At 37.7% G+C, this 25,438-nt stretch overlaps 1 protein-coding gene across 2 annotated transcripts in view; it reads right to left on the bottom strand.

The window, feature by feature from the left end:
- Nucleotides 1–304: 304 nt before the first annotated feature.
- The window catches only part of NDC1 (NDC1 transmembrane nucleoporin), a 44,203-nt gene continuing 19,069 nt past the window's right edge, over nt 305–25,438 (bottom strand). Inside the window, exons 10-18 of one of the 2 annotated variants that reach the window (XM_081055696.1) lie at nt 24,452–24,533; nt 22,968–23,126; nt 20,552–20,797; nt 20,357–20,469; nt 18,251–18,301; nt 16,408–16,471; nt 15,608–15,708; nt 5,982–6,142; nt 305–2,852 (exon numbers count right to left, since the gene is read on the bottom strand). In XM_081055696.1, coding sequence (XP_080911822.1) covers nt 2,789–2,852; nt 5,982–6,142; nt 15,608–15,708; nt 16,408–16,471; nt 18,251–18,301; nt 20,357–20,469; nt 20,552–20,797; nt 22,968–23,126; nt 24,452–24,533 — 1,041 coding nt within the window. In that variant the 3' untranslated portion in view covers nt 305–2,788. The remainder of the gene's footprint in view (nt 2,853–5,981; nt 6,143–15,607; nt 15,709–16,407; nt 16,472–18,250; nt 18,302–20,356; nt 20,470–20,551; nt 20,798–22,967; nt 23,127–24,451; nt 24,534–25,438) is intronic. The other variant, XM_081055695.1, reaches the window with a different exon arrangement.

The following is a 25,438-nucleotide window of genomic DNA, read 5'->3' as shown; positions in this document are numbered from 1 at the left end:
CTACTCTGGCAAGAAAAGAAACCTCTATTAAGAGATGTCTTTCAGCACCTGCCTCCTTTGTTTAGTTTTGGAAGAAAGGCAGCCAAGACAACGAAGAAAGAGACTTTCAGAATTCAGGCTCCTTTGCGTTAGCATTAAACAATGATCACCCACCAAACTACTCTAGTTAAGGGCAAAAGCTGATTTCTCAAGAAGTTAAACCTTTTCAGGTTTTATAAGCAATGACGTGGAGATGGAATTCAAATGGCTAAGGAAACGCACACACCAGAAATTAAATCATTGACCCTGCAGATACACATATTTCAATTAATAGTCCCATTTTTTTTAAAATGTCAATTTATTTGTCTACCCAATTCAGTGTCGGTGATACACAAAAGGATATAAACACATTACCATATTTACAGGAAGACATACAAAACAATTACCAAGGAAGAAATCTGGCAAAGTAACAAATTCTTACTTATCCATGTCTACTCAACTGCACAAAGTTTATTCTAGGAGAGTTTCCTGGTTCTCTAGGAAAGAAGTTATATGGATTTATATCTTCCGTAAGAGTCAAGCAAACATTACAAGGGCTGATAGAATCATGTTTTACACTGACAGAGAAAAGCTTTTAAAGAACACTCTAATTTTCAGGCCCATGTTAGAGCATCAGTGGGCTCATAGGGAAGATGTGACTTCATCAAAGGAAATGCTTCTCTCTTCTTGGCCCTCCTACGATCCTCCTCCTTGCACATAGGAGAAGCAGCTCTTTTTTAATAACAGGTGATGGAGCTACACCCTACCCCACCAGATGGTGTGGAGATCATCAACACACAAATGGGGAAAAGAACTGCACCAACTAAATACAATCCAGATTTGGGAAGGCAGTTTCACTTTCTATGACCCATACTTTGTACAAAGCGCACTCTCTGGAGAGAAAATAGGAACGAACACATCAAAAATTTTCACATTGCTCATCAAAGGTACCTTTGCCTAAAGTATTTGGGAAATGGCAAAAATCTAAACTTAGCCAGACATTTTATCTAAGTCAAAATTTAAAGGAATCAAAAAAAAAAAAAAAATTAAAGGAATCATCCCATCATCATTCTGAGGAATCCAGTGGGTTAAATACCACAATTCTTTAATGGAAGCAGAAGGTGAAGAGTCCTGTTCTCCCAAAAATGCCTCAGCCAGGGGCAGCACAGAGAATGGGATATAAAAAGCTGAATGGATTTAAAATACGGAACACAACAGTTCTCAGTCAACCTAGCCACAATTGTCTGGTCATCTGTAAGGAACTATGACATTCAAAATTCAACTTGCATATTCAAAAAAAGAGATCAACTTCACTTCAGGGGAGGAAAAAAGCAATGACAATAGCCGAAATCCTCCAAACACTTGACAATTGGGGAATTGTCTCATAAAGACTCTTTAAAGACCATCAGGATTCATTTATAATTTGGAATGTGCCGGCTGACGGGGCAACAAATGAAGGGAATAAAGATACAATACCTCAGCAATCAGACAAACTGTAGACATATATACACATAAAAGATTCATATACAATACTCTGCTGACTAAAGAAAATATTGGGGATCACCAGAGGGAAAAGATAATAGGAACAAAATTACAAGGGAGCATTTCAGCCCAAAGTTAATCCAGTGAGTATCTACCAGTAGGATTTCCAATCTCTCATCTCCAAAAAAGTTGAGCAAATAAATTATGAAATCACCTTGCTCACCTTTAGGACATACAACATGCTCTCAAGTAATCCCCCTGATATCTTGAACTCGCTTGCTATTTGATGACTAAGTTGTTTCTGGCTGTAAAGATTTTCCCAATATATTTTAATTAGCCAGTTGACACAGCAAAGACTGCTCCCTTTGTGAGGCCAAAACAGCTTCACAAAATAATTTGATCTAATGAAGATGAAGGGTGGGGAAAAAACGAACGTTTCCTCGTTCTTCTTGCAAAACTTTTTCTCTCACTTAAAAAACTCTGCAATCACTTAATGTTTTGTTCCAGAAAAAGAAAGTAAAAATAGCTGGGAAAATCACCATATACGTATTGTTTACTAACATGGTACAAAATAAATTCATACATGGCAGTCGATTGTCTTTCAAAAACCAAATGCAAATGCTTCATCTTGTAACTTAAGAACTGAATTTTTCCACATTCCTTTATATAGAGTTAGCATCTGTAAATTGAGACCTTTTTTGGACAGTCATGCAAATTTAATTTGTTCCTGGAAACAAAAACACAACCTAACAGATTAACAAAATATGTCCTTTAGACTGTACTTTTTTCTGTGAACTTTTCTCCAGTGTTACCATTTTTATCCTTTAGTAAACAGACACTTCTCTAAAGAAGTTTACGTATCTTCAGTTTACAGAGAGCTAAACTCTCAGACCGATTAGAAAGGAAGACTGGATCAAGTCAACCTATTTTACCTTCTGAACTGGCTCTAACCCTCTCAAATGTAAATTCTAAACATTTTCTAGTTATTATGATTAAGCTATATAAGCTAGAGACATTTCTACTGCCATAGATGCTTCTGTAAAATTGAATAAAGATTTTATTATACCACAACACAAAAAGCAACTGGTACAGAAAAGGCCGTTTTCAGTTTTTCTGTTGAGAATTTCTTTCCATGATTTCTCCCATTAAAGTATAGTTTTCAAAGCAACCACCACGACAAAGGAAGCATCTAATTAGTCCATTTTCTTCTGATCCAAGAATGCTGAACAGTTACTGTCCCATCTGTAGTTGTATCAGCAGTGTAATGAACACAGTTTATATTACTTAACTATTCTTTGAACTCCAAGAACTGTTGAAGTCTTTTCTGATGTTCTGCAGATGCTTGCACAGCACTAAATGAAACATAAATTCAAAGCATAAGCTTTATTTTACATTAAGCATATTAAGTGAACCACAGAGCACAGAGTCAATATTTTTCAAAACAATTAAAAATGAATAGAAATCTTCACTTATTTAGTACTTCTGAAAAAGTTGGATGAAAACCCTTCTTAATCTAATGAGGAGGGCGGCTCGCATTCAGTAATGGCATGCTTCCACCTTCTAAAAGACCAAAGCAAATTAAGACTGACAAGTGAAGGCATCGATTTTAACCTGCTCTGCTGTGGAACCTGCTGTGTAGAGTTCCAGGGCTTGCAGATTTTCTGGATTTTATTATTTTATTTAAACCAGATTCCAACATTATCTTTGAGTTGTGGAGTATTTGAATTGTCTTTAATATAAAATCCTTTAAACTAAAATGTTTGGTTAAAACATAATAGACTCCACTAATCGTTTTCAAAGGTAACAGCTCGGTGGTTTCGATTTACTTTTCCCTTTGAAAATAAATTGTCTTGGATGGGGAAATTGAGTTCTCTCCCTACCTTTGCCCCTAGAAAAATACATTACCTTGACAAAATTGGGCAAATATATACAGAAACTAGTGTAAAACTTCCTCTTATACTTCTGGCCAAAAAGTGAATACAATGAAAGATTCTGATTTTCTAGCTGTTGAATAGTAATATATCATCACGGAATGATAAAATTCCAGTAACTGAAGGTCACCACTCTTAAAAGTGCCAGAGCCTTATTATAACAATTTTGCTACAAATCATTCCAAAAGACCTTATACATACACATCTCTGCTTTCTTAAACCATGTAGCTGCCTCTAATTGAACTACTTCAAATATTTTACTGCGCAGCTTCTGCCTAGGTGCTAGTGAGGCTGTAACCTCCTACTAAAGGGCTCTGAACTCTCTCAAACACCAAGTCTGCAACTTTCCTCACGACCCTTCCCTCTGCGAGCTGGTACTGCACTACGTCTTAGTACTGTCAGCGCTCCTGACTCGAATAGTTCTCCTGTCTACTCCCCTCAAAACCAATACGCTACGGGTTGGAAAACCAGTAAATCAAATTTGCCTACATTAAGAGTCAATATATATTGTATGTCAACTGTAACTGAAAAACAAATTTTAAAAAAAAGAGTAAATAGGTGTTGAATGAGTGTCTCCCATGAGAACTGGCCATGTTAATTTTCACGCCTCCTGAGTTTACTTCATTTATACCTGGTTCTCAGAGGTGGAGCTTTGGAAAATGAATAAATTGGGTATTATTATACAGTAATATATATTGTCCAACAATATATAATGTACAGGTTGGGCTTTATAGACGTATGATCCCATTTTATCTCTAATAGCAGCCAATGGAACAAAGTGGGATGAATAACGTACCCTTTTCATGGAAGGATAAGCAGTGGCAGCACGCTTCAAAGGTTAGGGGAGAAAATAGACACTGTAGCTAGAGCTCTAGGGTCACAGATTTGAGTCTGAATTCTGGCTCTGCAACTTATTACCTGCATAATCTTGGGCAAGTTACTTAAATCATAAGGTAACTTGCCCACAATCACAGAGTCAATAATGTAATGTTTTAACTCCAAATCTAACATTTTTTCTACCAGATCATTCTGTTCTTTATTTGTACAAAATAGTCTCTACTGACCTCATCCATTTCAGTGCACATATAAAACATGGCTCTAGAAAATAAACTAAGGCAGTTTCATTCTCATAATTTATCAGTCACCTATCTCTCATCTAAGAAATCTCAACTTTCCCCTTTTCTCCCTGTTTTTTGCTCGATCATCAGTATACATCACACCTATTTCATTCTCTGAATTCATCAAGAGTTTTCTGAGAGTATCCTGCATGGCAGTTTATATCTCAGAGGCGGTCTGGTGGTATACAGGAAAAGAAGGTGGAATTTTAAAAGCAAGAAAGACCTGATTTCAGGTTCATGTTCTAACTCTCCCTGGATTGTGCTATTAAGCAAGTTCTTAACCTCTTTGAGTTGTTTCCTTATTTGTACAATTATGATCATCTCTACACCTCACAGGCTTTTTGAGAAGAGTAAATGAAGAAAACGAATGTATAAAGTGCTAAGTGTATTGTCTAGAACAGCATTGTCCAATAGAACTTTCTGCAACAATGAGATTGTTTTGAATCTAAGCTGTCCCACCAAGAAGCCACTTGCCAGCCATATGGAGTTACTGAGGACCTGAAATGAGGTCAGTGTGACTAACAAACTGCATTTTAAATTTCACTTAACTTTAATTAATTTAAATAGCCATACATAACTATCATATTGGAGAGCACAGATGTGGAAGGCACTCAATAGTTTTGTTTGTTTTTAAACAAATGAATAAACCTCTTAAGGACAGAGGGTTATGTACAGCTCTCTCGAATTCCCACACAGAACCAATGTGTGCCGTAAAACTTGCTACTGCTGCTACCTGGAATTATGGAAGTAAAAGAAAATATTCTACTGTTTATTAAAGCAGGTGTATGAGGAAGTTCTAAACTATTGATTGCATACAGACAAGCACAGCAATCTCTCGTGTCTTCTCAAGTTCATTTATAATTATGATAAACATAGTTTAGTTAATAAACTAGTATCCCTTATCCTGCCTCGCTAGATTATTTCATGAGAGGAAAGCAGTAAACATCAATGCAACTAAATATAAACAGGTTTGGCATTTGTGGTTTTCTTTCTGGCTCTGTGTCTGAAGGTGTTGTGGTCTGTCATGGTTTTTCCAGCATGATTCACAAAGCACCAAGGACTCGTTTATGGAATACTCTGCTCACCCACGTCTTAGTAACCAAGATGCAACAGAATTTTCTTTGTCTTTTTTCTCCCTTAAGGATGTTTTGGTAATTTAAAAAAATGATAATAATGTGTGATTACATTTGCTGTTTTTATAACTTTCTATCCTCTTTTTTTGTCCATCTGAAAGAAGGCCCCAAAGCTTATGATAGGCCACATTTTAAAATATAAATATTAAGTCTAAATCCAAGCTGTTAATTTCCAGTAAGAATCAAGAAGGTGCCAGAAGAACACTTTCAACACGTAAGACTTTATAATTCTCAGATCTATTTCTTAGGGGACCTCCTGAAAGTGGACTATCATCAGGGAACAAAACAGGTAAACTTACTTCAGATGTTCACCAAATGTAGTAGTTATTCGATAGATGGCAGTTTTTAATGATGCTCTAAATGCAAATCTTAATGTTTTATAAGAAGTGTCCACAAGGCTTCCTGAAATCCGAGGTGGCTTACTGGAAGCATGAGGAAGCTTGAAGTACTTGTCAACTGCCTGGATCAAGAAAGAAAGAAAACACATTAGTTCAAACTACTGAGAAAGCCAATTTAGTCCAATGTATTAAGGAGATTTTATTTCACACAGACAGACAGACAGACAGACAGACAGACACATACAAAGACATATATGAAATATTTATTTTGGATGACAAACAGACCAGGAAAAAGTCCAGATCTTTCCTCTAACAAGGAGCTATACTTCACAACAGCCTTGAAAATGCAAAACTGGGGAGTGAAACATAGACACCTACTCTGCTTATTATGTATTTCTGTGTGATGGTAAGAGTGTCTTTATTATAAACTAAAGCTCAGCAAAAAAAACCAAAACAACTTTATACTTTACATAATAAAAGTTATTTACTAATCTTCTTTTTCAATTCTAGATGATAAATCATCTACACACAAGAATATGTGGGGAGAGAGAGAATTCAAAAGAGAAACTGATTTATAGTTGATAGAATAATAGAGATTTAAGTGTATCTTTTAAAGGCCAAAGGTGAATAATATTATTTTTACATGGTATAACCACCTTAAGACAGAAGTGAGGACAGAAAAGTATACATGTATTAATCTACTACAGTAAGATAATGTCTAAAGTGACTAGAAATAATAGTATAAACCTATTATTTGTAATGGATAGAACCACCAAAAGAAATAAAAACAACAGTTAAACTGATTTATGCCATCATATTCTTAATTTTAAGAGCTCTTGATCCTTTTTACTTTAGCACCCTTTTTAAAAATTTTTTTTTAATTAGTTTCAGGTGTACAAAACAATGTAATAGACATTTATCATTTATATCCCTCACAGTGATGAGCCCCCTCCCTCCATCTACTACCCCTGACATCACACACAGCTATTACATTTCCACTGTCTCTATTCCTAATGCTGAACTTCACTTCTTTTAACTATGTATGTAAAATTGTAGTTGACATTCATTATTGTTCAGAGGCACCCTACTTTTTTTCAAGGAGGCAATATCCTTTCTTATGTCTGAGGATTTTGATGATTTTTGTTGTGTTTTTGGTTGCTTGTCAGTTTCTTCCAAGTTGCTTCTTTTGATCTTTTATTGTCTATGTTACAGACCTTCCTCAGAAATCTAGTGACTCCTTGGTTCATACCCGAGAGTGGACTTCCTAAAGAGCTGACCGAAAACTCTGAGTACACGGTTGATATTACTGACAACACGTCACAATAGGTGATCTGTGTGGACTTCTGTGGGGTGAGCTCAGAGTTCCCAGAGAAGAGTTTTTCCAGCACGCTGTCTGGAGGGCCTGGTCTCCAGTGCTCGGGGAGCCAAGTGGGGAACAGAGAGCTACTGAGGACATCCCTGTGCTTTTGGTGCAGAACCCACAGCTGTGTCTGGACTCTCTCAGTCCAAAGACCCAGTGTTCTACTCTCTCTAAAGGATAAACTCTGACTTCCGCTGGAGTGAGGGGGGAGCAGCAGCAGCAAAGAATCTAGAGATCTAACTGGTTTTGAAACAGCTCACACCTAAACCTCTTCATTTTGGTACCTGTCTCTACCCTTGTTTCCAGAGGTGGTTGGTGTTTTGTCCCACTAACAACTTCAGATTTCCCTCTGGGATCTGCTAAGTCATTTATGTCAACGATCTATTGCCCAGCTTTGAAAACTTTGTTGCTGTTGTCTCTTCTCCTGTTTATGGATTTATATGTCTTTTTCAAAGTCCTTTACTGTAGTTTAGCAGAGTTTGGGGGAAGGGACAAGATTTAATATGCGTTCTGTCTGCCATGATAACTTCAAGTCCAATCATTTATTCTTTCAACAGCAGTAAGAGTGTTTCCCCAAACTGAAACATACTTGAGATAATTTTAGGCACTATGGGAGGTGGTATTCAGTGACATACTTAAGCAACATTAAACAACAGTGAATCAAAATGGAAAAGTTACTTCCTTTTCAATTTTCTTGCAAACCTTCTGATTAACTCTCAGTATATCAGGAAAAATAGTCGTCATTGTTTACCACCTTGGTCCAAGGGACCCTTTTTATAAAGTCATTTTACAGAAGTAAGCATGACAAGATAAAGTAAACTAACTATAGAAATGTAAAGAAGAATACAAACATATTTTCCAGGTTTTGAAGATATATATACATCTGAAATGGGCAATGTCCTTTGACTGCAACTAGCTGCTCACTAGTTATCAAGCATAAACCTGGAACATACCCATCTTATAATACTGATTTCAAATTGAGGTTCTAGCTTATCATTACTTCTGGTTCTTTTTTTGCATTTGCACCATCAAAATGCAATTTAAAAAAAATTTTGATTATATATATATATATTTACATATATATATATATATATTTTAAGATTTTATTGGGAAAGGGGAACAAGACTTTATTGGGGACAGTGTGTACTTCCAGGACTTTTTCCAAGTCAAGTTTTGTCCTTTCAATCTTAGTTGAGGAGGGCGCAGCTCAGCTCCAGGTCCAGCTGCTGTTGTTAGTTGCAGGGGGCGCAGGCCACCATCCCTTGCAGGAGTCAAACCAGCAACTTTGTGATAGAGAGGACACGCTCCAACCAACTGAGCCATCCGGGAGCTCAGCAGCAGCTCAGTTCAAGGTGCCGTGTTCAATCTTAGTTGCAGGGGGTGGAACCCACCATCCCTTGCGGGAGTTGAGGAATCAAACCAGCAACCTTGGGGTTGAGAGCCCAATGGCCCATGTGGGAATTGAACCGGCAGCCTTCGGAGTTAGGAAGGAGCATGGAGCTCCAATTGCCAGCCACCGGGCCCGCCCCAGTAACTTATAATTTTGTTGAAGAGAGTTCAACCATTTTCTTTGCACCATAATTGCAAAACATTTTCATTCTTAGATTTATAAAGACAAATTCAAAAGGTTAATCCAGTGACTTTTTCATTTTGATATCATCTATGCCTTCCAATGTCCTTTGTACACTTTTAGCATTTATCCACTTATAAATTGTATAAAGTCAATTTTGGCACATAAATGTCATAGAAGATGAAGGAATACTATCACATTTACTTTCAGCAAAATGGGATGATTCATGTTCTTACTTATATTATGGGATGAAGTCCTTCCTGTTGAGTGACTTTCTAGAGGAGAATATCACATATATTTCCTTTTTTCTCCTTAAAAATATGTCTGTCAACAATTCTTGAGTTTGAGAAAATATATCTAGAATATTATGATCTGAAATATCAGTCTGAAATTCCTTTTATATAATCAAGTTCACCATCATCATTAAAATCTATAGCTACACTGTTCAATATGGTAATCACTAAGACACATGTAGCTATCAAGGACCTGAAATGTGGCTGGTTTGAATTGAGATACGCTATTAGTAAAAAATATAGACCAGATTTTGAAGACTTACTATAAAAAAATATAGCTCAATCATTTTATACTGATTACATGATAAAATTATATTTTAGATATACTGAGACAAATAAAATATATTATTGAAACAAATATCACCTGTATTTTTCTAATGTAACTACTAGAAAATGTAAAGTTACATATGTGAATTATATTTCTATTGATCAGATATGGTCTAGAGTGCTGTTATTTGTCTCTTTGAATTCATTTTCTAATTTACCTAAATGACTACGTAACATGATGGCAATTTTCTTCCCTTTACCAAGTGGGTGGAAAAGTTTTTAAATTCTGAATTAGCAGCTGTATTCAATGAGACCTAACAACAACAAAAATACTATAAGGATGTGGCTCCAGGCTACTTATATGTACTTTTTCTTGAAAGACGATGCCATACACTACATGATTTCATCGTGCTTCTGTTTTCTTACTGGTCTTTTTACCGCAATTGAGAATAACTGATGAGTAATAATGAAATAATTCCTAAGATGATCACACAACAAATTGTTTCAAGATACTGGAAATGTAAAATCACTAAAATTTTAAAGGGGTCTAAAGGGTAAATTGCAGAAGAATAAATTTTGTTGAATTGTTTTCTTTGTTTTTTGAAAGACCTCTAAGAGAGAATAGAAGTCATAAAATATCAAACCTTACAAATAGTTGGACCAGCTCAAAAAAGAAATGCAAAAAATAAATTAGGTCCAACAGACCCTAATGGCATGAGGGTTAAATCAGGGGGTAAAGTCTCAGTTTGGAGCTAATATGTCCTTAACATATCTTTAATCATCACTAATCTCCTTTTATAATAAAGGATAAGCAGGATTCGTGTTAAGGGACTTCAGCAAACAACAGTAGCTACCTAAAGCTTACAATCACTGTCTTTTCTGACTCTGTCTTATCCTTAGTACTGAAATCCAAAAAATTCTGAACACAAACTTGTGTAACTGTTGGTGGCAAAAGTTGACCTGACCCGCCTGACCTCATCTGGCAGTAAAACCTGACCCGAACTGACATAAACTATTTAGTCTTTAATATAAACATTCAGATATTTCATTGGAGAAAAGTATTAATGTATCTGATTAAGGATAGATTTCAAAATTGAGATTTTTTTGGATTTTAAAATGTAACATATAGTATACATATCAAAAATTATATAACAGTCCTATTGGTATTCCTCAATACCAATACTATATGTTACATTTTAAAATTCAAAAAAATCTCAATTTTGAAATCTATCCTAGGGTTTGAGATAAGGGGACATACACCTGTATTCTATTTCTAGCAAGTCAACTAGTTTTCCTTTTACAAAAGTGATATAAACTTTCCTTTAAAATAAATTTAAGTTAAAAATGAATGATTTAAAATACTAAGTAATAGTTCCGGTGGAATATAAATGACTAAAATTATGACAACAGTATGTTGTAATAAACAGCATGGCCAAAAAAAACGACGACGGAAGTGTATGAATAACTGAAATTCAGGAAACACTGGTTTATGTATCTCAAGTTGTGCCCCCTGGTTAGGAGAACTGAAGTACTTAATAAGCTGTGAGATTAAACAAGTTATCTACTGAGCACTCACTGTTTGCACTACACGTGGTTCCTGCCCTGAAGCCTCACATTATACAACTAGAGTCTCAAATATTTAGTAAAGAATTATCCCAAACAATAAAAAGTATAAGCAGCGAGTACAACACACCACTGAACACAATATACTCTTCAGGAAATATTTAAAATTCCCTGAAGGCCTTAACTTTGGCCCTAATACGTGTAAAGCCTAAAGAGGGCTGTACTATGAAAACCGACACTTTTTGCCCATTTATATTTATATGCAGTCGTTAGTACACGCACAAAAGCCAAATAAAGAGAAAATTAGAGTTGCTCTCCCCGCAATATTTATCTATCGGTGTCATTAACAAACTTTCACTATGTAGAGACTTGAAAGTCTCTGGTCTGAAGGATCCTACTTATAACCTAGCTAAAACGAAAGTTGACTCCACTAAAGCCAGAATTCCAAACAAATGTTAAGGATAAATGCAGACTTTGTTATTGGAAATAATGACCACAGAGCAGAGGTTTTCAACCTCAGTCCGACAGTCATTTTGGACTGGCTGATTCTTTATTGTGGAGGCTGTTCCTGGGCATTGGAGGCTGTTTAGCAGCACCTCTGGCCTCTTACACAATACATGGCAATAGCACTTTCCTACTTGTGACAATCAGAATGTCTCCAGACACTGCCAAATGTCTCCTGGGAAACAAAATCAACCGAGTTGAGAATCTCTGGTACAGAATACTACTACTATTAGATGATAAGGACAGCCAGGTACCATGCCAGATGTAAGACAAGGTCCCTGCCTCTACTCCGACTAATAGAGACAATGAAGTAAATGGAAAATTAAAATGCAGTGTAATAAAAGTGTTGAGATGGGGGTTACAGGGCAGAGCTAGACAAAAGGAGAAAAATCTGTTCTAGGCAAAAAAGGAAAGAAAAGACATCATGTATAGAGTCAGAGTTAGGTTAAGAAAATAAAATACATTTTGGGGGAAAACTGACTAGTCCCTGGTAGTTATTAGAGCAGAGGGCTCATGGGAAGAACAGGAGAATGGCTGGAGTCAGAAAAGAATCTCTGTTAAGAGTTAGCAGGGGCAAGAGGCCACAGCAATAATTCAGGTCAAGAATGCCAAGGGCCTGAAGTAAGGCCAACACAGGAGCGATGCAAACAAGAATGGATGCGTGGTGGATATAGAGGTTTTGCCACATGAGCAAACAACTGAAGAACACAGGGACAAGGAGTAGAAGGAATTAGGAATAAAATGGTTGAAGTGACAGACTATTAACATCTAAGCTGAATAGGAAAAGATACATATGCAGCCAGGAGAGACTGAAAGACAAAGGAAAATATTGATAAGGACACAGTGTACAGAAAAAGCAAGAGCATGCTTGGAGTAAGAGTATGCTTAGAGTAAGGGCTCTTACATGAGCCCACAGATATATGGGTAAAATTCAGGGGGCGTAAACGTTAGGATAAAATTTACGTATATGTCTTCAGTGATAAGCTCTAATTAAAAATTAGCATTTCTTTCAATGATGAATGTAAGCAACAAATCACAATTGCATTAGCAGTTCCTGTGAATTTGTCACCAACAGAAATCGCCAATTATCTTCATATCACATTACTATTGCAATGATCTTGAAATACCATTAACCTTATCGCTACTTCAAAATGATGACAGTCATTAGACTCACTGATAGATCCTGTTAGTTAATGCATGAATTAAAAGGCATACATTACTATATCACAAATTCAATACTTTCATAATTTTATTCCAATATAATTGCTTTCCTTTCTAATCCCAAGTACTTTATTTTATGCTTTTAAGAACATTATCCTGAGAAAAAATCCACAGGCTTGAGCAGACTGCCAAAGAGATCTTCAGCACAAAATGTTTCAGGATTCTGGTTTAGAAGATAGAATCCTAGAGTTTAAGTTTTGGAGTATGAGAATTCAGGGGATAATGAAGCCTGGGTGATGGCCGTGGGCTGAGACTGAAGGGTACATAAGAGAAGTCAAAGAGCTGTGCTGCCAAAAAGGTGTGGGACAAATATCCAGCCATATGGACACTGGATTACTCATTACAGTCAATCTAAGGATATGGGGTGGAAAAGGCAAGACCGTAAGGTAATATGCAAAATCTGATGACTGTTGCAAAAGGCTGATGTGACGTGGCCTAGGAGAGAAGAGATGCCACAAGCCTTCCACAACGAAGGGTTTTTATACTCAGAAGCTAAGTACCAAGTCAATGGTCCTGTTTTTGTTCCTTTCACCTCTTCCAACTCTTAAAAATATGCCTCTGTCTCTTTCTGCTTTGCTGCTCAAAAGGATTCTCCTTTCCAACTCCTCTGTTTCAAAGTAAACAGAGTCAGACCTTTCCACAAATCTGTAATTCCTACCTTCCTAACCAAAGGTATAAACAACTATAGTCAAATAAACTGATCGTTTTCCTGGTCATACCTACCCATAACCAACTACAAAGAAGAATTAGGTATTCTGATGATGGGAAGGTGAGAAGAAAGAGTATCTCCAGGGCAGTGTGATCCTTCTGAAACCAATTCAGTTTCAACCAGCATTTTTAAAAATGAAATAGAATGGAAAACATTAGATGGAAATGCATATAGTAAAAGGTAAGTACTATTCTAAAAATCTTTTGTTTCTGTTACACACACATACACACATTCTATATCTAATGCAAACGTACTGCAGGTCTTGGTTCAAAACGTTTGAAAGCATGATTACAGGGGTAGAAATGTTCTCTCTGAAGAGAACCTCGTGTCAAAATAAAGAGCCCAAGACAAAGAATAAGGGACGAGGAGCTGCAGCTTTCCCTGGGGTCTACTACACTGCTGATGGCCCGCAATCAGCTTGGCTTCAAGTCCCAGCTCTGCACCTACAAGATCTGCATGTGTGAAAGTCACTGCGCTACCGAGCCTCCCTCATCTGTGAAAGAGTGCTAAAATACCGCCATCTGAAGTACTTCACAGGATAATTATGAGGATTAAAAAAATAATGATATGAAATCATTCTGTAGACTAGAATGCATTGTACTGGTATTTGCTGTGAGCTACACAGCCAGAGTGATTAGAAACAAACTCTGCTATGTGAGTACCAAAGATATGCCCAAATCATGGTTATCCTAGTGTGGTCAGACCAGCCAAATATTAGAAGTTGTGGGGAAAGACTAGGAAATTATTTCTTTAGAGAAAAGTAACTGCAAAAAGAGCATAAATAATGAAACTATCCATGTGTACATACATGTCTCAAGTAACATACATGAGAGAGTGGACACAAAGAAGACTCAAGGCAAAAAAAAATCCAAAAACACTGGTTTTGGTGGGTAAGACTTTTCAAGAGGTAAAATGAACTGAGATGAAGAAATGGACAGTGAAGCATGATTTCTCTTCATATCTTAAATTGCTTCCCAAGACCAAAAGATGCACTAATTGTTAACCCTGCAAACCTAGTTCAATATCACCTCCTCCAGCACACCCCAGCACACCTCCAGCACACCCCAGCACACCCCAGCACACCTCCAGCACACCCCAGCACACCCCAGCACACCTCCAGCACACCCCAGCACACCCCAGCACACCTCCAGCACACCCCAGCACACCTCCAGCACACCCCAGCACACCCCAGCACACCTCCAGCACACCCCAGCACACCTCCAGCACACCCCGGCACACCTCCAGCACACCCCAGCACACCCCAGCACACCTCCAGCACACCCCAGCACACCTCCAGCACACCCCAGCACACCTCCAGCACACCCCAGCACACCCCAGCACACCCCAGCACACCTCCAGCACACCCCAGCACACCTCCAGCACACCTCCAGCACACCCCAGCACACCCCAGCACACCCCAGCACACCCCAGCACACCTCCAGCACACCCCAGCACACCTCCAGCACACCCCAGCACATCCCAGCCTCTAAATGCCTCTAGCACTCAAGGGTTTGTATGTCCCATCTGACATACAACCGATACTACAAGGCGGTGTAAAGCATGAAGTTAGGAAAGGCGGCCTATACATTTTATTTTTCTGCCTTTAAGTCTAGCACTAAAAAGACCTATTAATTTAAAACTATGCGCCCATCCTGATGGCAAGGATCTACTGGCTTTAGCTGGATTGTTGTGAGCCTCTGGCCAATAGGTAATTCATTATCTACATGGGCAATTTAATTACAGGTCACTTTTAGTAGCTACAAATTGTGTAAGGATCCAAATGTATACCATTGAACAGAATTGTAATATCCTAAGTAATCTGATTACTAACAGAGGTATAGCCTACAGGTTTAGTATACTTTCTTTAGTATACTTTCTTTTTCTGTTACAAAATTATTACTTATCAATGAATTAAAAGTTTTTCTTCCTAAGGGTCTTAGATTATAATCTCCTAAGGGTGAGAATAGTACCATTATTTTAACTTCAACATGTATTTTGTTACTCAGTAAATATGATATATTAAAAAAAAACCCTGGGGCAGGGGATAGGGTGGGGGAGGGAACAGGACCTCTATGGCCATCCAACCCACATGTTGCCTACCTCTTGCAGTGTCAACAAAGTATTAAGAATAGCTGGTAGTGTAGTCTGCACAGCCCCAAATCTATCTTCTGTAAACGATGCTGCTACTAGGTGAGACAGACCTCCAGGAAAAAGAAGAAAAAAGTTAAAAGTGTATCCAAAAATAGGCAAATCTATTTGCAATACATCGATTTGAGAAAGGATTAATATTCTGAATCTATAAAGAACTTCTAAATAAAAGAGAAGGGTATACATAGAAAAATGGGTATGAGGTTGGAAGAGGCACTGGAAAAATGCTCAACTGCAGTAGTCCCCAATAAGATGACAGTCTGCTTTAGTTCTAGCAGGAGGAAAAAGTTTTTGGAGAATGTGAGGATGCTTTTCATCCAGTGTCAGAAAAGGCCTCTCTGAAGAAGTATCCTTTAAGCTTTGAGAAGGCAGTAGTATCTATAAGACATATATAAATTAACAACTACGTTTTCATGTTTAATCTAAGTTAAATATGTTAAATATGTTAAATAAGTTGTATCAACATAAGTTGTCAGTTAAAAACAACCTATTAATTGCAGTTTTTTTGAAGTACAGAAAGATATACAAGAATCCCAGGCTCAGTTTATTTATTTATATACAAGAAAAATTTCTGCCCAAATCAAAGTACACCTAAATATACAAGAAAAATGATCTGTATGAAACAAAAATATAAAAATGTATCTGAAAATTCGAAGATTGACATCAAAGTCCAAAACTGACCTTTCATAGATTATACTTCAATATTTAACTGATAATTAAAATCATAGTTATAATTCACTGACATTGCTTACCTTCTAATGCCCAAATATGCATTTGGGCATCTGAAAAAACAACTTGAATGGAAGCCTCCGGGTGCTACAAATACAACAAAAACATTTAAGTAAGTTCCCCTGGGCAAAAACTCTTATTATTTCATCTAATCAACTATGTAGACTGGAACAATGAAAACTTCACAGCTGCCTCAAGAATTAAAATCTGAAATTCTAATGCAATGTGATCTAACTGCAACACAGCATTCTGCCACTAACTTATTATGTGACACCTGCCAAGTCTCTAAATTTCTATGTGCCTCAGTTTATCATTTAAAATAAGAGTTTCATATGCTCAACACACCTTAAGGATTAGTATAGAGCTCATTTAGGGGAATGTTTACAAAAGCTTGTTTTAAAACAAAACCAAAAAAAACTGCTTAAACACATATTACCTCTCTTAAATTATCTACCCCAATCCTACTTCGAAGAAAAACCACCCAACCTTATTTAATATAACAAGCCCGAATAGCATGAAGCAACAATTAGCTCATTTAAACAAATGCTGCCTTTGGTAATGCACTCAACGAAGCCTATTAAGCATAACAGCACGTTACATTTCTCAACATCAAATAGCAGTGTCTATGTGTCTATAACTCCTTATTATAAGATAGATCCACTTGCAAAATTACAATCAAAAGTAACTGTTCACTTGCAAGGAAAAAGGAGACCTTTTTGAGCCGAGCCTGCTCTGCCACTTACACGCTATGTGCCCTTAGGCTAGCCACCTGACCTCCCCCCAGAGCCTCAGGTTTCCCTATCCGTAAAAAGAGAACAGAAAGACCACTCACAGGAATGGTGTCAGAATTAACGGAGGGAATTCAGGTGAAAAGAGCATGGGGTACATTACACGAGGGTGACTTCCCTCCATCCTTCTGACACAAAGCACTGACGTAAAACTTCAGACGCCCTCTCTTCCTCTTGGTGGAGGAAGACACCTTCCTCAGGTGTCTCATAGTTTTCCCAAAGCTCTAATGGACAGCCTAAGGCCGATTATTTTTGGTAACGGTCACTGATAGCTGAGTGGATCTTCCCTGCCACCACAGTGGAAAAAAGTTTCAAGCACTTAAAATGGTTCTTTTTATATGTATCTATGTTCTATCAGGGTTACTCAGATTTCTCTCCCCACCAGAGTATTACGCCCAAAGAATACAAATAAATAAGGTATGCCAATGCAAATTTTCACATGGAGGCATAATTGACTGCAATATTAGCTAATACTGCAATATCTGCAGAAAGAGAGAAGCGAGATTCAAAAAACTAAAACAAAACAAAAATTCTTTCCCCTACATATGGGCAAAGGTTTTGCTCATCAAAGGATTAGTTAACACACAACAGCTGTAGCCAGAGAAAATAGAAATGAATCTTTAGCTTCTGCAATTGAGATTTACTCTCCTGTGGCAGCTGGAGCAGCTGAGAGACAAGTTGGAAAGTCATTTAGCTTGTGGCCTGAATTACAACTTTTTATCCAACACAAGTTTGACAGCTGCGATCTAACCCCGTCACCTCTCATCTGAACACCAAACTGGCCACAAAGGTGTTAGGAAGACAACCAGCCGTGAAGGATCGCCATGGATTTGCTCATTTTGCAGGAAGGGGTTGTGTTCAGCACAAAGCTGCCTGCAGCCCAGAGACTCAGGGAGCCACTGAGTGAGTACAGGGCAGCTATTGTTAAAATGAAGGTTAAGTGAAGCACGATGCAAAGCTGCTGGGCTTGCTGGGATCCAGCTAAACACTCAGAAGTCAAATCCTATCTGCTACTTCATTTCTTATTTCATTTCCTCTCCCCTGATTGATTCCCAAGGCTATAACTACACAATCTTACCTTACTGAAAAAATACATTATCAGCACCCGTTTTGACAAGAAATTCTTAATCTGAGTTGGAAAAAAAAAGAATTAACACATTTACAGTTTTCAATTCTATTCAAAAATAATATTACATATTTCTAGGTTCTTCCTGACACTAACTTAAACACCTCACATCTTACAGAGAAAAGAATATTTACAATAAAGCACGTAAGTAAATACCTTTGTGCTATAAATTAGATTACCGAGATGCGCCATCTGACCAACTGCATTACCATGTGCACATGTCTAACCCCCAAATTAGAGACCTGTCATAATAAAAGGAATTCTAAGTGGTTCTGGTGATATTTGCTAAGACCATATTCTTTCTCAATTCTCCACAGCTGTCCTGCCCTTTTAACTTCTTAAAACCAAAAAAGAGCATATTTACCTTACCAAGAAAACCTTAAGATGTGGAATGATTTTCTACTAATTGACATTTACAGAGAAAACAATTTTCTTAGTATTATAAGCTGAAAGCTACACAACCCCAACTAACTTGAAATTAAATTCATGGCATGGCAGTACTTCTGGCAGGTAGAGCCATATGGGATCCGGAAGTTTGTGAAATGCCTTCAGTTCTTCCCTCTATCAACTGATCATTCCATCAGCAAACATGTTATTACTTCTGCCATCTTAAGAAATAAAACCCTTCTTGGACCCATTAACTCCCTGCAGCTATTACCCCATTTTTCTGCTCCTCTTATAGCAAAACTCCTGAAAAGGCCCGGTTTTTCTCGTGGTCTCCAGTTCCTCTCCCAGTCCCTCCTGACCCCATGCCAATCAGGCATTCCTCCCCACCACTCCATCCGAAAGCTCTTCACAAGGACTCAATGACCTCCACATTTCTAACACGACACTTCATTCTTAGTTTGAATCTCATGGGACTTGGCAGGAGCATCGGCCACTTCTCCTTGAAAAGTTTTTTTCTTGGTTCTCTTCTTACCTCAGTGGTCACCTGGTCTTTGCTATTCCTCATCTCCCAGATTTTTAATTATTGGAGAGTGCCAGTTCTTGTGTCTCTTTTCTTCTGTGTCTACCATCCCCAAGAGTTTCCATGGAGTCTCACAGTTTTAAATACTGTCTATACTCTGATGACTTCCAGATTTACGTTTCTAGCTCAGAACTTTCCCCTACACTCCAGATATATGTCCAATTTCTTATTCAGTATTTTCACTCAGTTGTCTAGTAAGAATCTCAAAATCAACATGTTTAAAATCAAACTCCACATGTTTACAATCAAACTCCAGATTTCCCCACCTCGCTCCCATCAAATCCCTTCTTCTAGAATCATCAGCAAATTGCAGCTCAATAAATTCCAACTACATTATTTCAGATCCTTGGGCCAAAAACTTTAGAATCAACACTGACTCTCTCTTTCACACCACAACCAAACCTATTACATTTACCTTCAAAATATGTCCAGACCTTGCTCACATCTTACAGCCTCCACAACCACTCTGGTCACACATACCACCATCTCACACTAGATTACTTCAGCAGCTTTACTACTATTACCGTGTTTCCCCCAAAATAAGACCTAACCGGAAAATAAGCCCTAGCATGATTTTTCAGGATGACATCCCCTGGACATAAGCCCTACTGCATTTTTTGGAGCAAAAATTAATATAAGACCTGGTTTTATTTTCGGGGAAACACGGTCTCTGAGAATGTAGTCTTAACACAGCAGATGGAGCCAGCAGCACTTTCAAAATATAAAGTTACATCATGTCATTCTTACAGGCAAAACCATACAGTGGCTTTCCATCTCACTCTGAGAAAATGTCAGTCTTGACAATACGCATGGGACCGATGAGCTCTGGGTGCCTGCTCCCCCTCTGACCTTATCACCCACCTACCACTTTCGCCTCATTCACTCGGATCCAGCCACACTCGAACCCATGCTCCTCACACAAACCAAGCTCAGCTCAAAACCAGTCCACCACTGGCAATTTCATGCGGGGCAATTTAACACAGGAAGCATCAAAAAAAAGTCCTTTTTATTCCTGATGGCTCACTCACGTGAGAGCCTTGATGCTGTCAATGTTACATGCAAATATAAATCCTGTAACCATATCATCCTACCTGTTCACGTTTATTCTGCATCCATGAATAAATCACACTGGGCGGTCTCACTGCCTTACCCTCAGCACTAACAGTGGTAGACGGAATATTAGAAAACTCAGTCATTTGCTGATCTGTAAAAAAAGGTGAAAACTTAGGCCATCTGATTCTCTGCAACTACAACATTTCAAATTTTAGAAAATAAGTCGTCCTCACCAGAAGCAGAAGTCCATAATCTTGGCCCTCTTCTTATTAGCTGAGGACTTTGAGGTGACCCATAGCAGGTGTTCACATCAAAAATTCCAGCCATCCGATTCATTACACTCGAGCCAAATGGGGTTCCAAAGGGACTTGCAACATCAGGTGTAGATAATTTTGAGGAAAACAGTGATGTCTTAACTAATGGTGGCACTGATGACTGAGGCATCTGGCTAGATTTTGGGGTCTGAAAAGTAGTTTCTTCTGCAAAAGAACAGATCCCGCGCTGAAGGAGCAACCTGATCCAAACAGGTCAGCATGGGGTGTTCTCAAACTTTATACATCTCAATCTTTTGGTTAATGCATTCACCCAGGGCTCAGTAGGTTGTTTCCATTTAGGTTTACATTCTCAAGAGCCAGCGTTTATTACTGCAGCTCAATGACCACTCAAGGCGCTTTAAACATCTTTTTCTGTCAGACTGGTACAGCCTCTCTTGTCTTTTCCCTCCATGAATATCCTCATCTTCAAGGTCAGTTTCTCTAAGCTGTTTTGAATAAACTCATCAATTTACATTTTACTTTCATATGGCAACAACTTCAATTATTGCATCTTTCCAGTTTTATCGCATCCCCCACTGTAACTATTATTTGGCTAAACACAATCAAATTCATACTGTGAAACTGTACAGCTAGAGAGTGCCAACCTTATCCCATGTTCCCAGAGTTCTTTCAAGTTAACAGAAGTCACACCAAAGACTAATTTGCCCAGGATATCTACACATCTGACCCTACAAATCTGATGTGTAAACAGCTTTTTCACAAATTATAACTCTACCAATTTAGTTAGACTCTGTTGTACAAAGGAACATTTTTCCTGCCACTCCAGTACAAGGCACAAAGACAAATAAATTACACTAGTATTCTTTTAAATAAAACCACCATAAGACATTAAACATTTAAAGTACCATATTTTCATTACATGACGTTGGAAGAGTTAATGGCAATTAGAAATCTTTGAGTAATCAATTTAAAAATTAAGACTGGGGTTTTTAAGTGTTGCAATAATTCCTCACAATTAGAGGCAAATTTTGTCGGCACGATAGGCTATGACAACAATTTAAAATAATGAAAAACCCATTTGGTCAGATCCATGATCCCTCTAACCCAAGATTACAATGATCTTTGTAATATGCTAATTTGATGTAACTAGCCTATTCAAAACTCTCTAATGGTTCCATAACTCTGGGATAAAAATCTAAGCCCCTTTTTATAACATACAAGGCCTCCTTTCATTATTAAACATCATCTGATCCATTCAGGCTCCTTTTTGACAGATTTACTTTTAGCAGCTACATTGTCTTGTCATTATTTGCGTGCCTCCCCCTAAACCATCAGTTCCAAGGCTGTTTGTCATCTTTGATTCTCTGGATTCTAGCACATTGCTTGGTATGTGGTAGGCATTCAACAACTGTTTGTTCAATAAACAAATGCTGATCTGAAAGTTGATAACATTGGAAACACTCTAGAATCTTATAAAATCTGACATTCATGAACTTATTTCATTGTAATCTATTTATTTTTGGTATATGGTCACTCCAGAGTAATGAAGTCAAAAACACAGATGTGTTTGCTTTGGCCCATACAGGGATTTTTCAAATATCAAGATTAGTTGCCAACATTTAAAATGTGAAAGATTTCAGGCTTCTCATAAAAACGAAACAAAACAAAAAACAAAAAAGACCACGAGTTCAGATACTGGGTCCAAATTCCCACATGAAAACCACAGTCTAAAGCTAATCCATAGCTTCCCCCTTCAGATGAAGCCTGTGCTCTCACCTGGCCAGTTTCGCTCATTTTCATTAAATGCCTGGCTCCAAAAGACATCTGAACATGAAGTGCTTCACCAGTCTTACATTCCTAGGCATGTTCTACTTAAGGGACCTGGTGAAATACAGTAAGTTCCTCCACCTGTACTTCTTCCTGTCAACTTGCTTCCTTCAAACTGAAGAGGTACTAACATTATACTAAGCTATCTTATGACATTGAACGTGACACTCCCATCCCCAAATTACTCATTCATTTCAGTTGCTCTTCTCTGTCCAGCAACTTTTTGTCTCTGGGATACTGCAATAAGAACAGCATCTAGTATCACCTGTAAAGATTCACCTGGTTTTGTATTTAGAGTAAGCTGAAGCTTGTTTGATGACCAACATTTTGTTAGCCATTTTACAACCACCACTACAATGGACTTAATTTTTTTCTATCTACAATAATACCCAAGTCTTTTTCTTTCAGTGCAATACCCCATATATTGGATTTTCCTGAAAAATATACACCTCACATTAATACACATATCCTTAGATTAACTACTGTCATCTTTCTTAGGAAATAAAATGCAAATGCTCTCCCCTCTCTTAGCTGTGCAAGGAGTTACCTGGAAAATTCAATTTCTTAGGTTCCACTGGGTATGATGATGACATTACTCTCCCATTCGTAGCAGCAGCTTCTTGGTAGAGAACTAGTTTTTGAGTCATATCATTTAAAAGATTCAAACACTCCCTTGAAATGGCTGTCCAATTGTGGGGATGTCCACCTAGGAAGTCCAAACACCAGCTTTCAAAATGTTGATAATCATATAGGCTTCTCTCAAAGTGGGGAGAAAAAATCAATAAGAGATGCTACATTACACTTTGCATCAGGGCTCACTTTTCTCGGTTAAGCTACTATTTATACTCATCACATCTAACACGCAGCAGGAGTTCAATAAATATTTGGGTGAAATAATTTTCCCAAAGTCTACAAGTAAGAAGTTGCTATTTTACCATTAAAAAACCTTCTGAAACTAATCCCTAAAATAAAGCCAAACACTAGAGCATGGCTTGATAAAAAAGCCCAAGGTTACTTTATTATCGCTGGAGTACTGAACAGACTGAAGACTAAGACAACAAACATGACTAATGAGATGCGACCCACAGCCTGGTGACCTCTAAACTGCTGTGTCTAACCCACTGTGCTCCTTACATTTTCATTTGTGTAACAGTCACTATTTGCTATTGTGTCTGTAGGAGTTACATATCGTTTGGTAATCGTCATTCTTCATACTTGGAGAGTTTATATCTCTGCTGATTTTTTTTTAACTACCGTGATCCACACTCTTATTCCCTTACTTCTCATTAACTTTTTGATTTTCTAAGACTTTTATCCTAGAGTTGTGTAAAGATCTACTGTGCTTCATTATGTGTTGATTAGAGAGAAGATGAAAAGCTATTCAGGTTCTCTGCTCCCCACTGGTGGCTGGGGCTGGAATGCTTTCCCTCTAGGAATAAAGCAGAGCACTGGCACAATTAGTCTTGAAGGGCCTGGCAAGTAAAAGTGGAGGAGTGTTTCAGAGTCGCCAAGAGCACCCTTAGGTTACCATCTACTTTTTTCATTTTAAGGGAGGCCAAGTAGCATGGCAGGAGGAGGGAGCTCAGCACTCAGAGTTAAACGACAGGATGTCTTATTCCAACTGTAGCATTAACTTTATTTAAGCCATTTAATCTCTCTGAGACTTAGGTCCCCCATAGAGAGGTCATACCACCTGATTTTTTAAGACCCTTATAGTGTTAAAACTTTTAGGATTCTTACACTGTGCTTTCCTGCTCTAAAACTGTCAATGTACCTCAAACTTCTTCAGGTTAAGGGAATCAGGGGGGGCTGAAGGAAATAATATAAAAAATTAAAAATACCTTTCCTGATGACATAACTTATAACCACAACAACACAAACACTTATTTTTATCAGATTTAAATCAAGGCTTCGTTTAATGGACTCACTTATGTGTGATATTTTATTACATATACCTATCTCACCAAAACCTTTAAGTAGAACACTTTCTGCACGCACATGCTTAATCAGGTCTATCACTTTTAGCAATACCTGGTTGGCTAAGGCTAAAAACTTCTTGTCTTCGTGAAGGAGAATATTGAGAAAGCAACATCAGGTCCTGCAAGGCCAAATACTAAAAGGGGAAAAAAATTTATTTAATTTTTTTATCTTTATATAAAATCTTATTTATGAATTGGGCTCAGCACTATACATCTAAGGGGAAATTAGTTGAGATTTCGCATGAATAATTTTTAACCTTCCTTTTTAGACTTCTAGATCTTTCCTGCCTGCACCCTCTATAGGCCCCACCCACTGTAGGCTCCAGCTACAAGGAAGGAACTATAGAACCCCGTTCCGTCCCACCTGTGTACTGCGAAACTTTCCTTCCTCCTAGAATTTACCCTGGCCTCCCCCACACTAACATACGAGTACACTCACAATTCTCAACTGTGGCACTAACCTAATTTATTATAATTTCCTTTTACTTGTCTCATTTGGTTCCACCCACCAAACTGTAAGACAGGAACCAAGCCTTGCTTGCTTCCACATTCAAAGGCAATGCCTAGTAGACACAATGTGTTGTACTTTACTGAAAATCTTCATTTTGTTCCCTGGCAAACCTCTTTACTCATCATTCAAGATATCATCCTTTCTGTGAACCTTTCTTATATTGGTCCCAAGCATAATAAGTGGTTCCCACTGCACTTACCATAGCAAATTTTCATTATTTTGTGCATCTGCCGTTAGGCTATGCTACACCTTATTCACTGTTATACCCTAAATAACTCGTAGCAGTGACTGACACCTGCCCAGTAAATACAGATTTGTTAAATAACCAAATGAATAACTGATATTTTTATTTATCTATTAGTCAAAATTGACATTTAAAAAGGTAATCAGAGTCTCAGTGGTTCATTTTCTTATTAATTTATAACTTTTCCAGAGTGTAATCAAAACTGTGGTTTCAAACTATTTCGATTCTTTTTAAGTACTATGACCTCTTAACAAGATCACATATATTATAGATCTACTTCAAAA

Source organism: Rhinolophus hipposideros, assembly GCF_964194185.1.
Source record: "Rhinolophus hipposideros genome assembly, chromosome: 8".
NCBI classification, from domain to species: domain Eukaryota; kingdom Metazoa; phylum Chordata; class Mammalia; order Chiroptera; family Rhinolophidae; genus Rhinolophus; species Rhinolophus hipposideros.
Note: the sequence above shows the minus strand (reverse complement) of the source record. Positions and strands in the feature narration are given on the sequence as shown.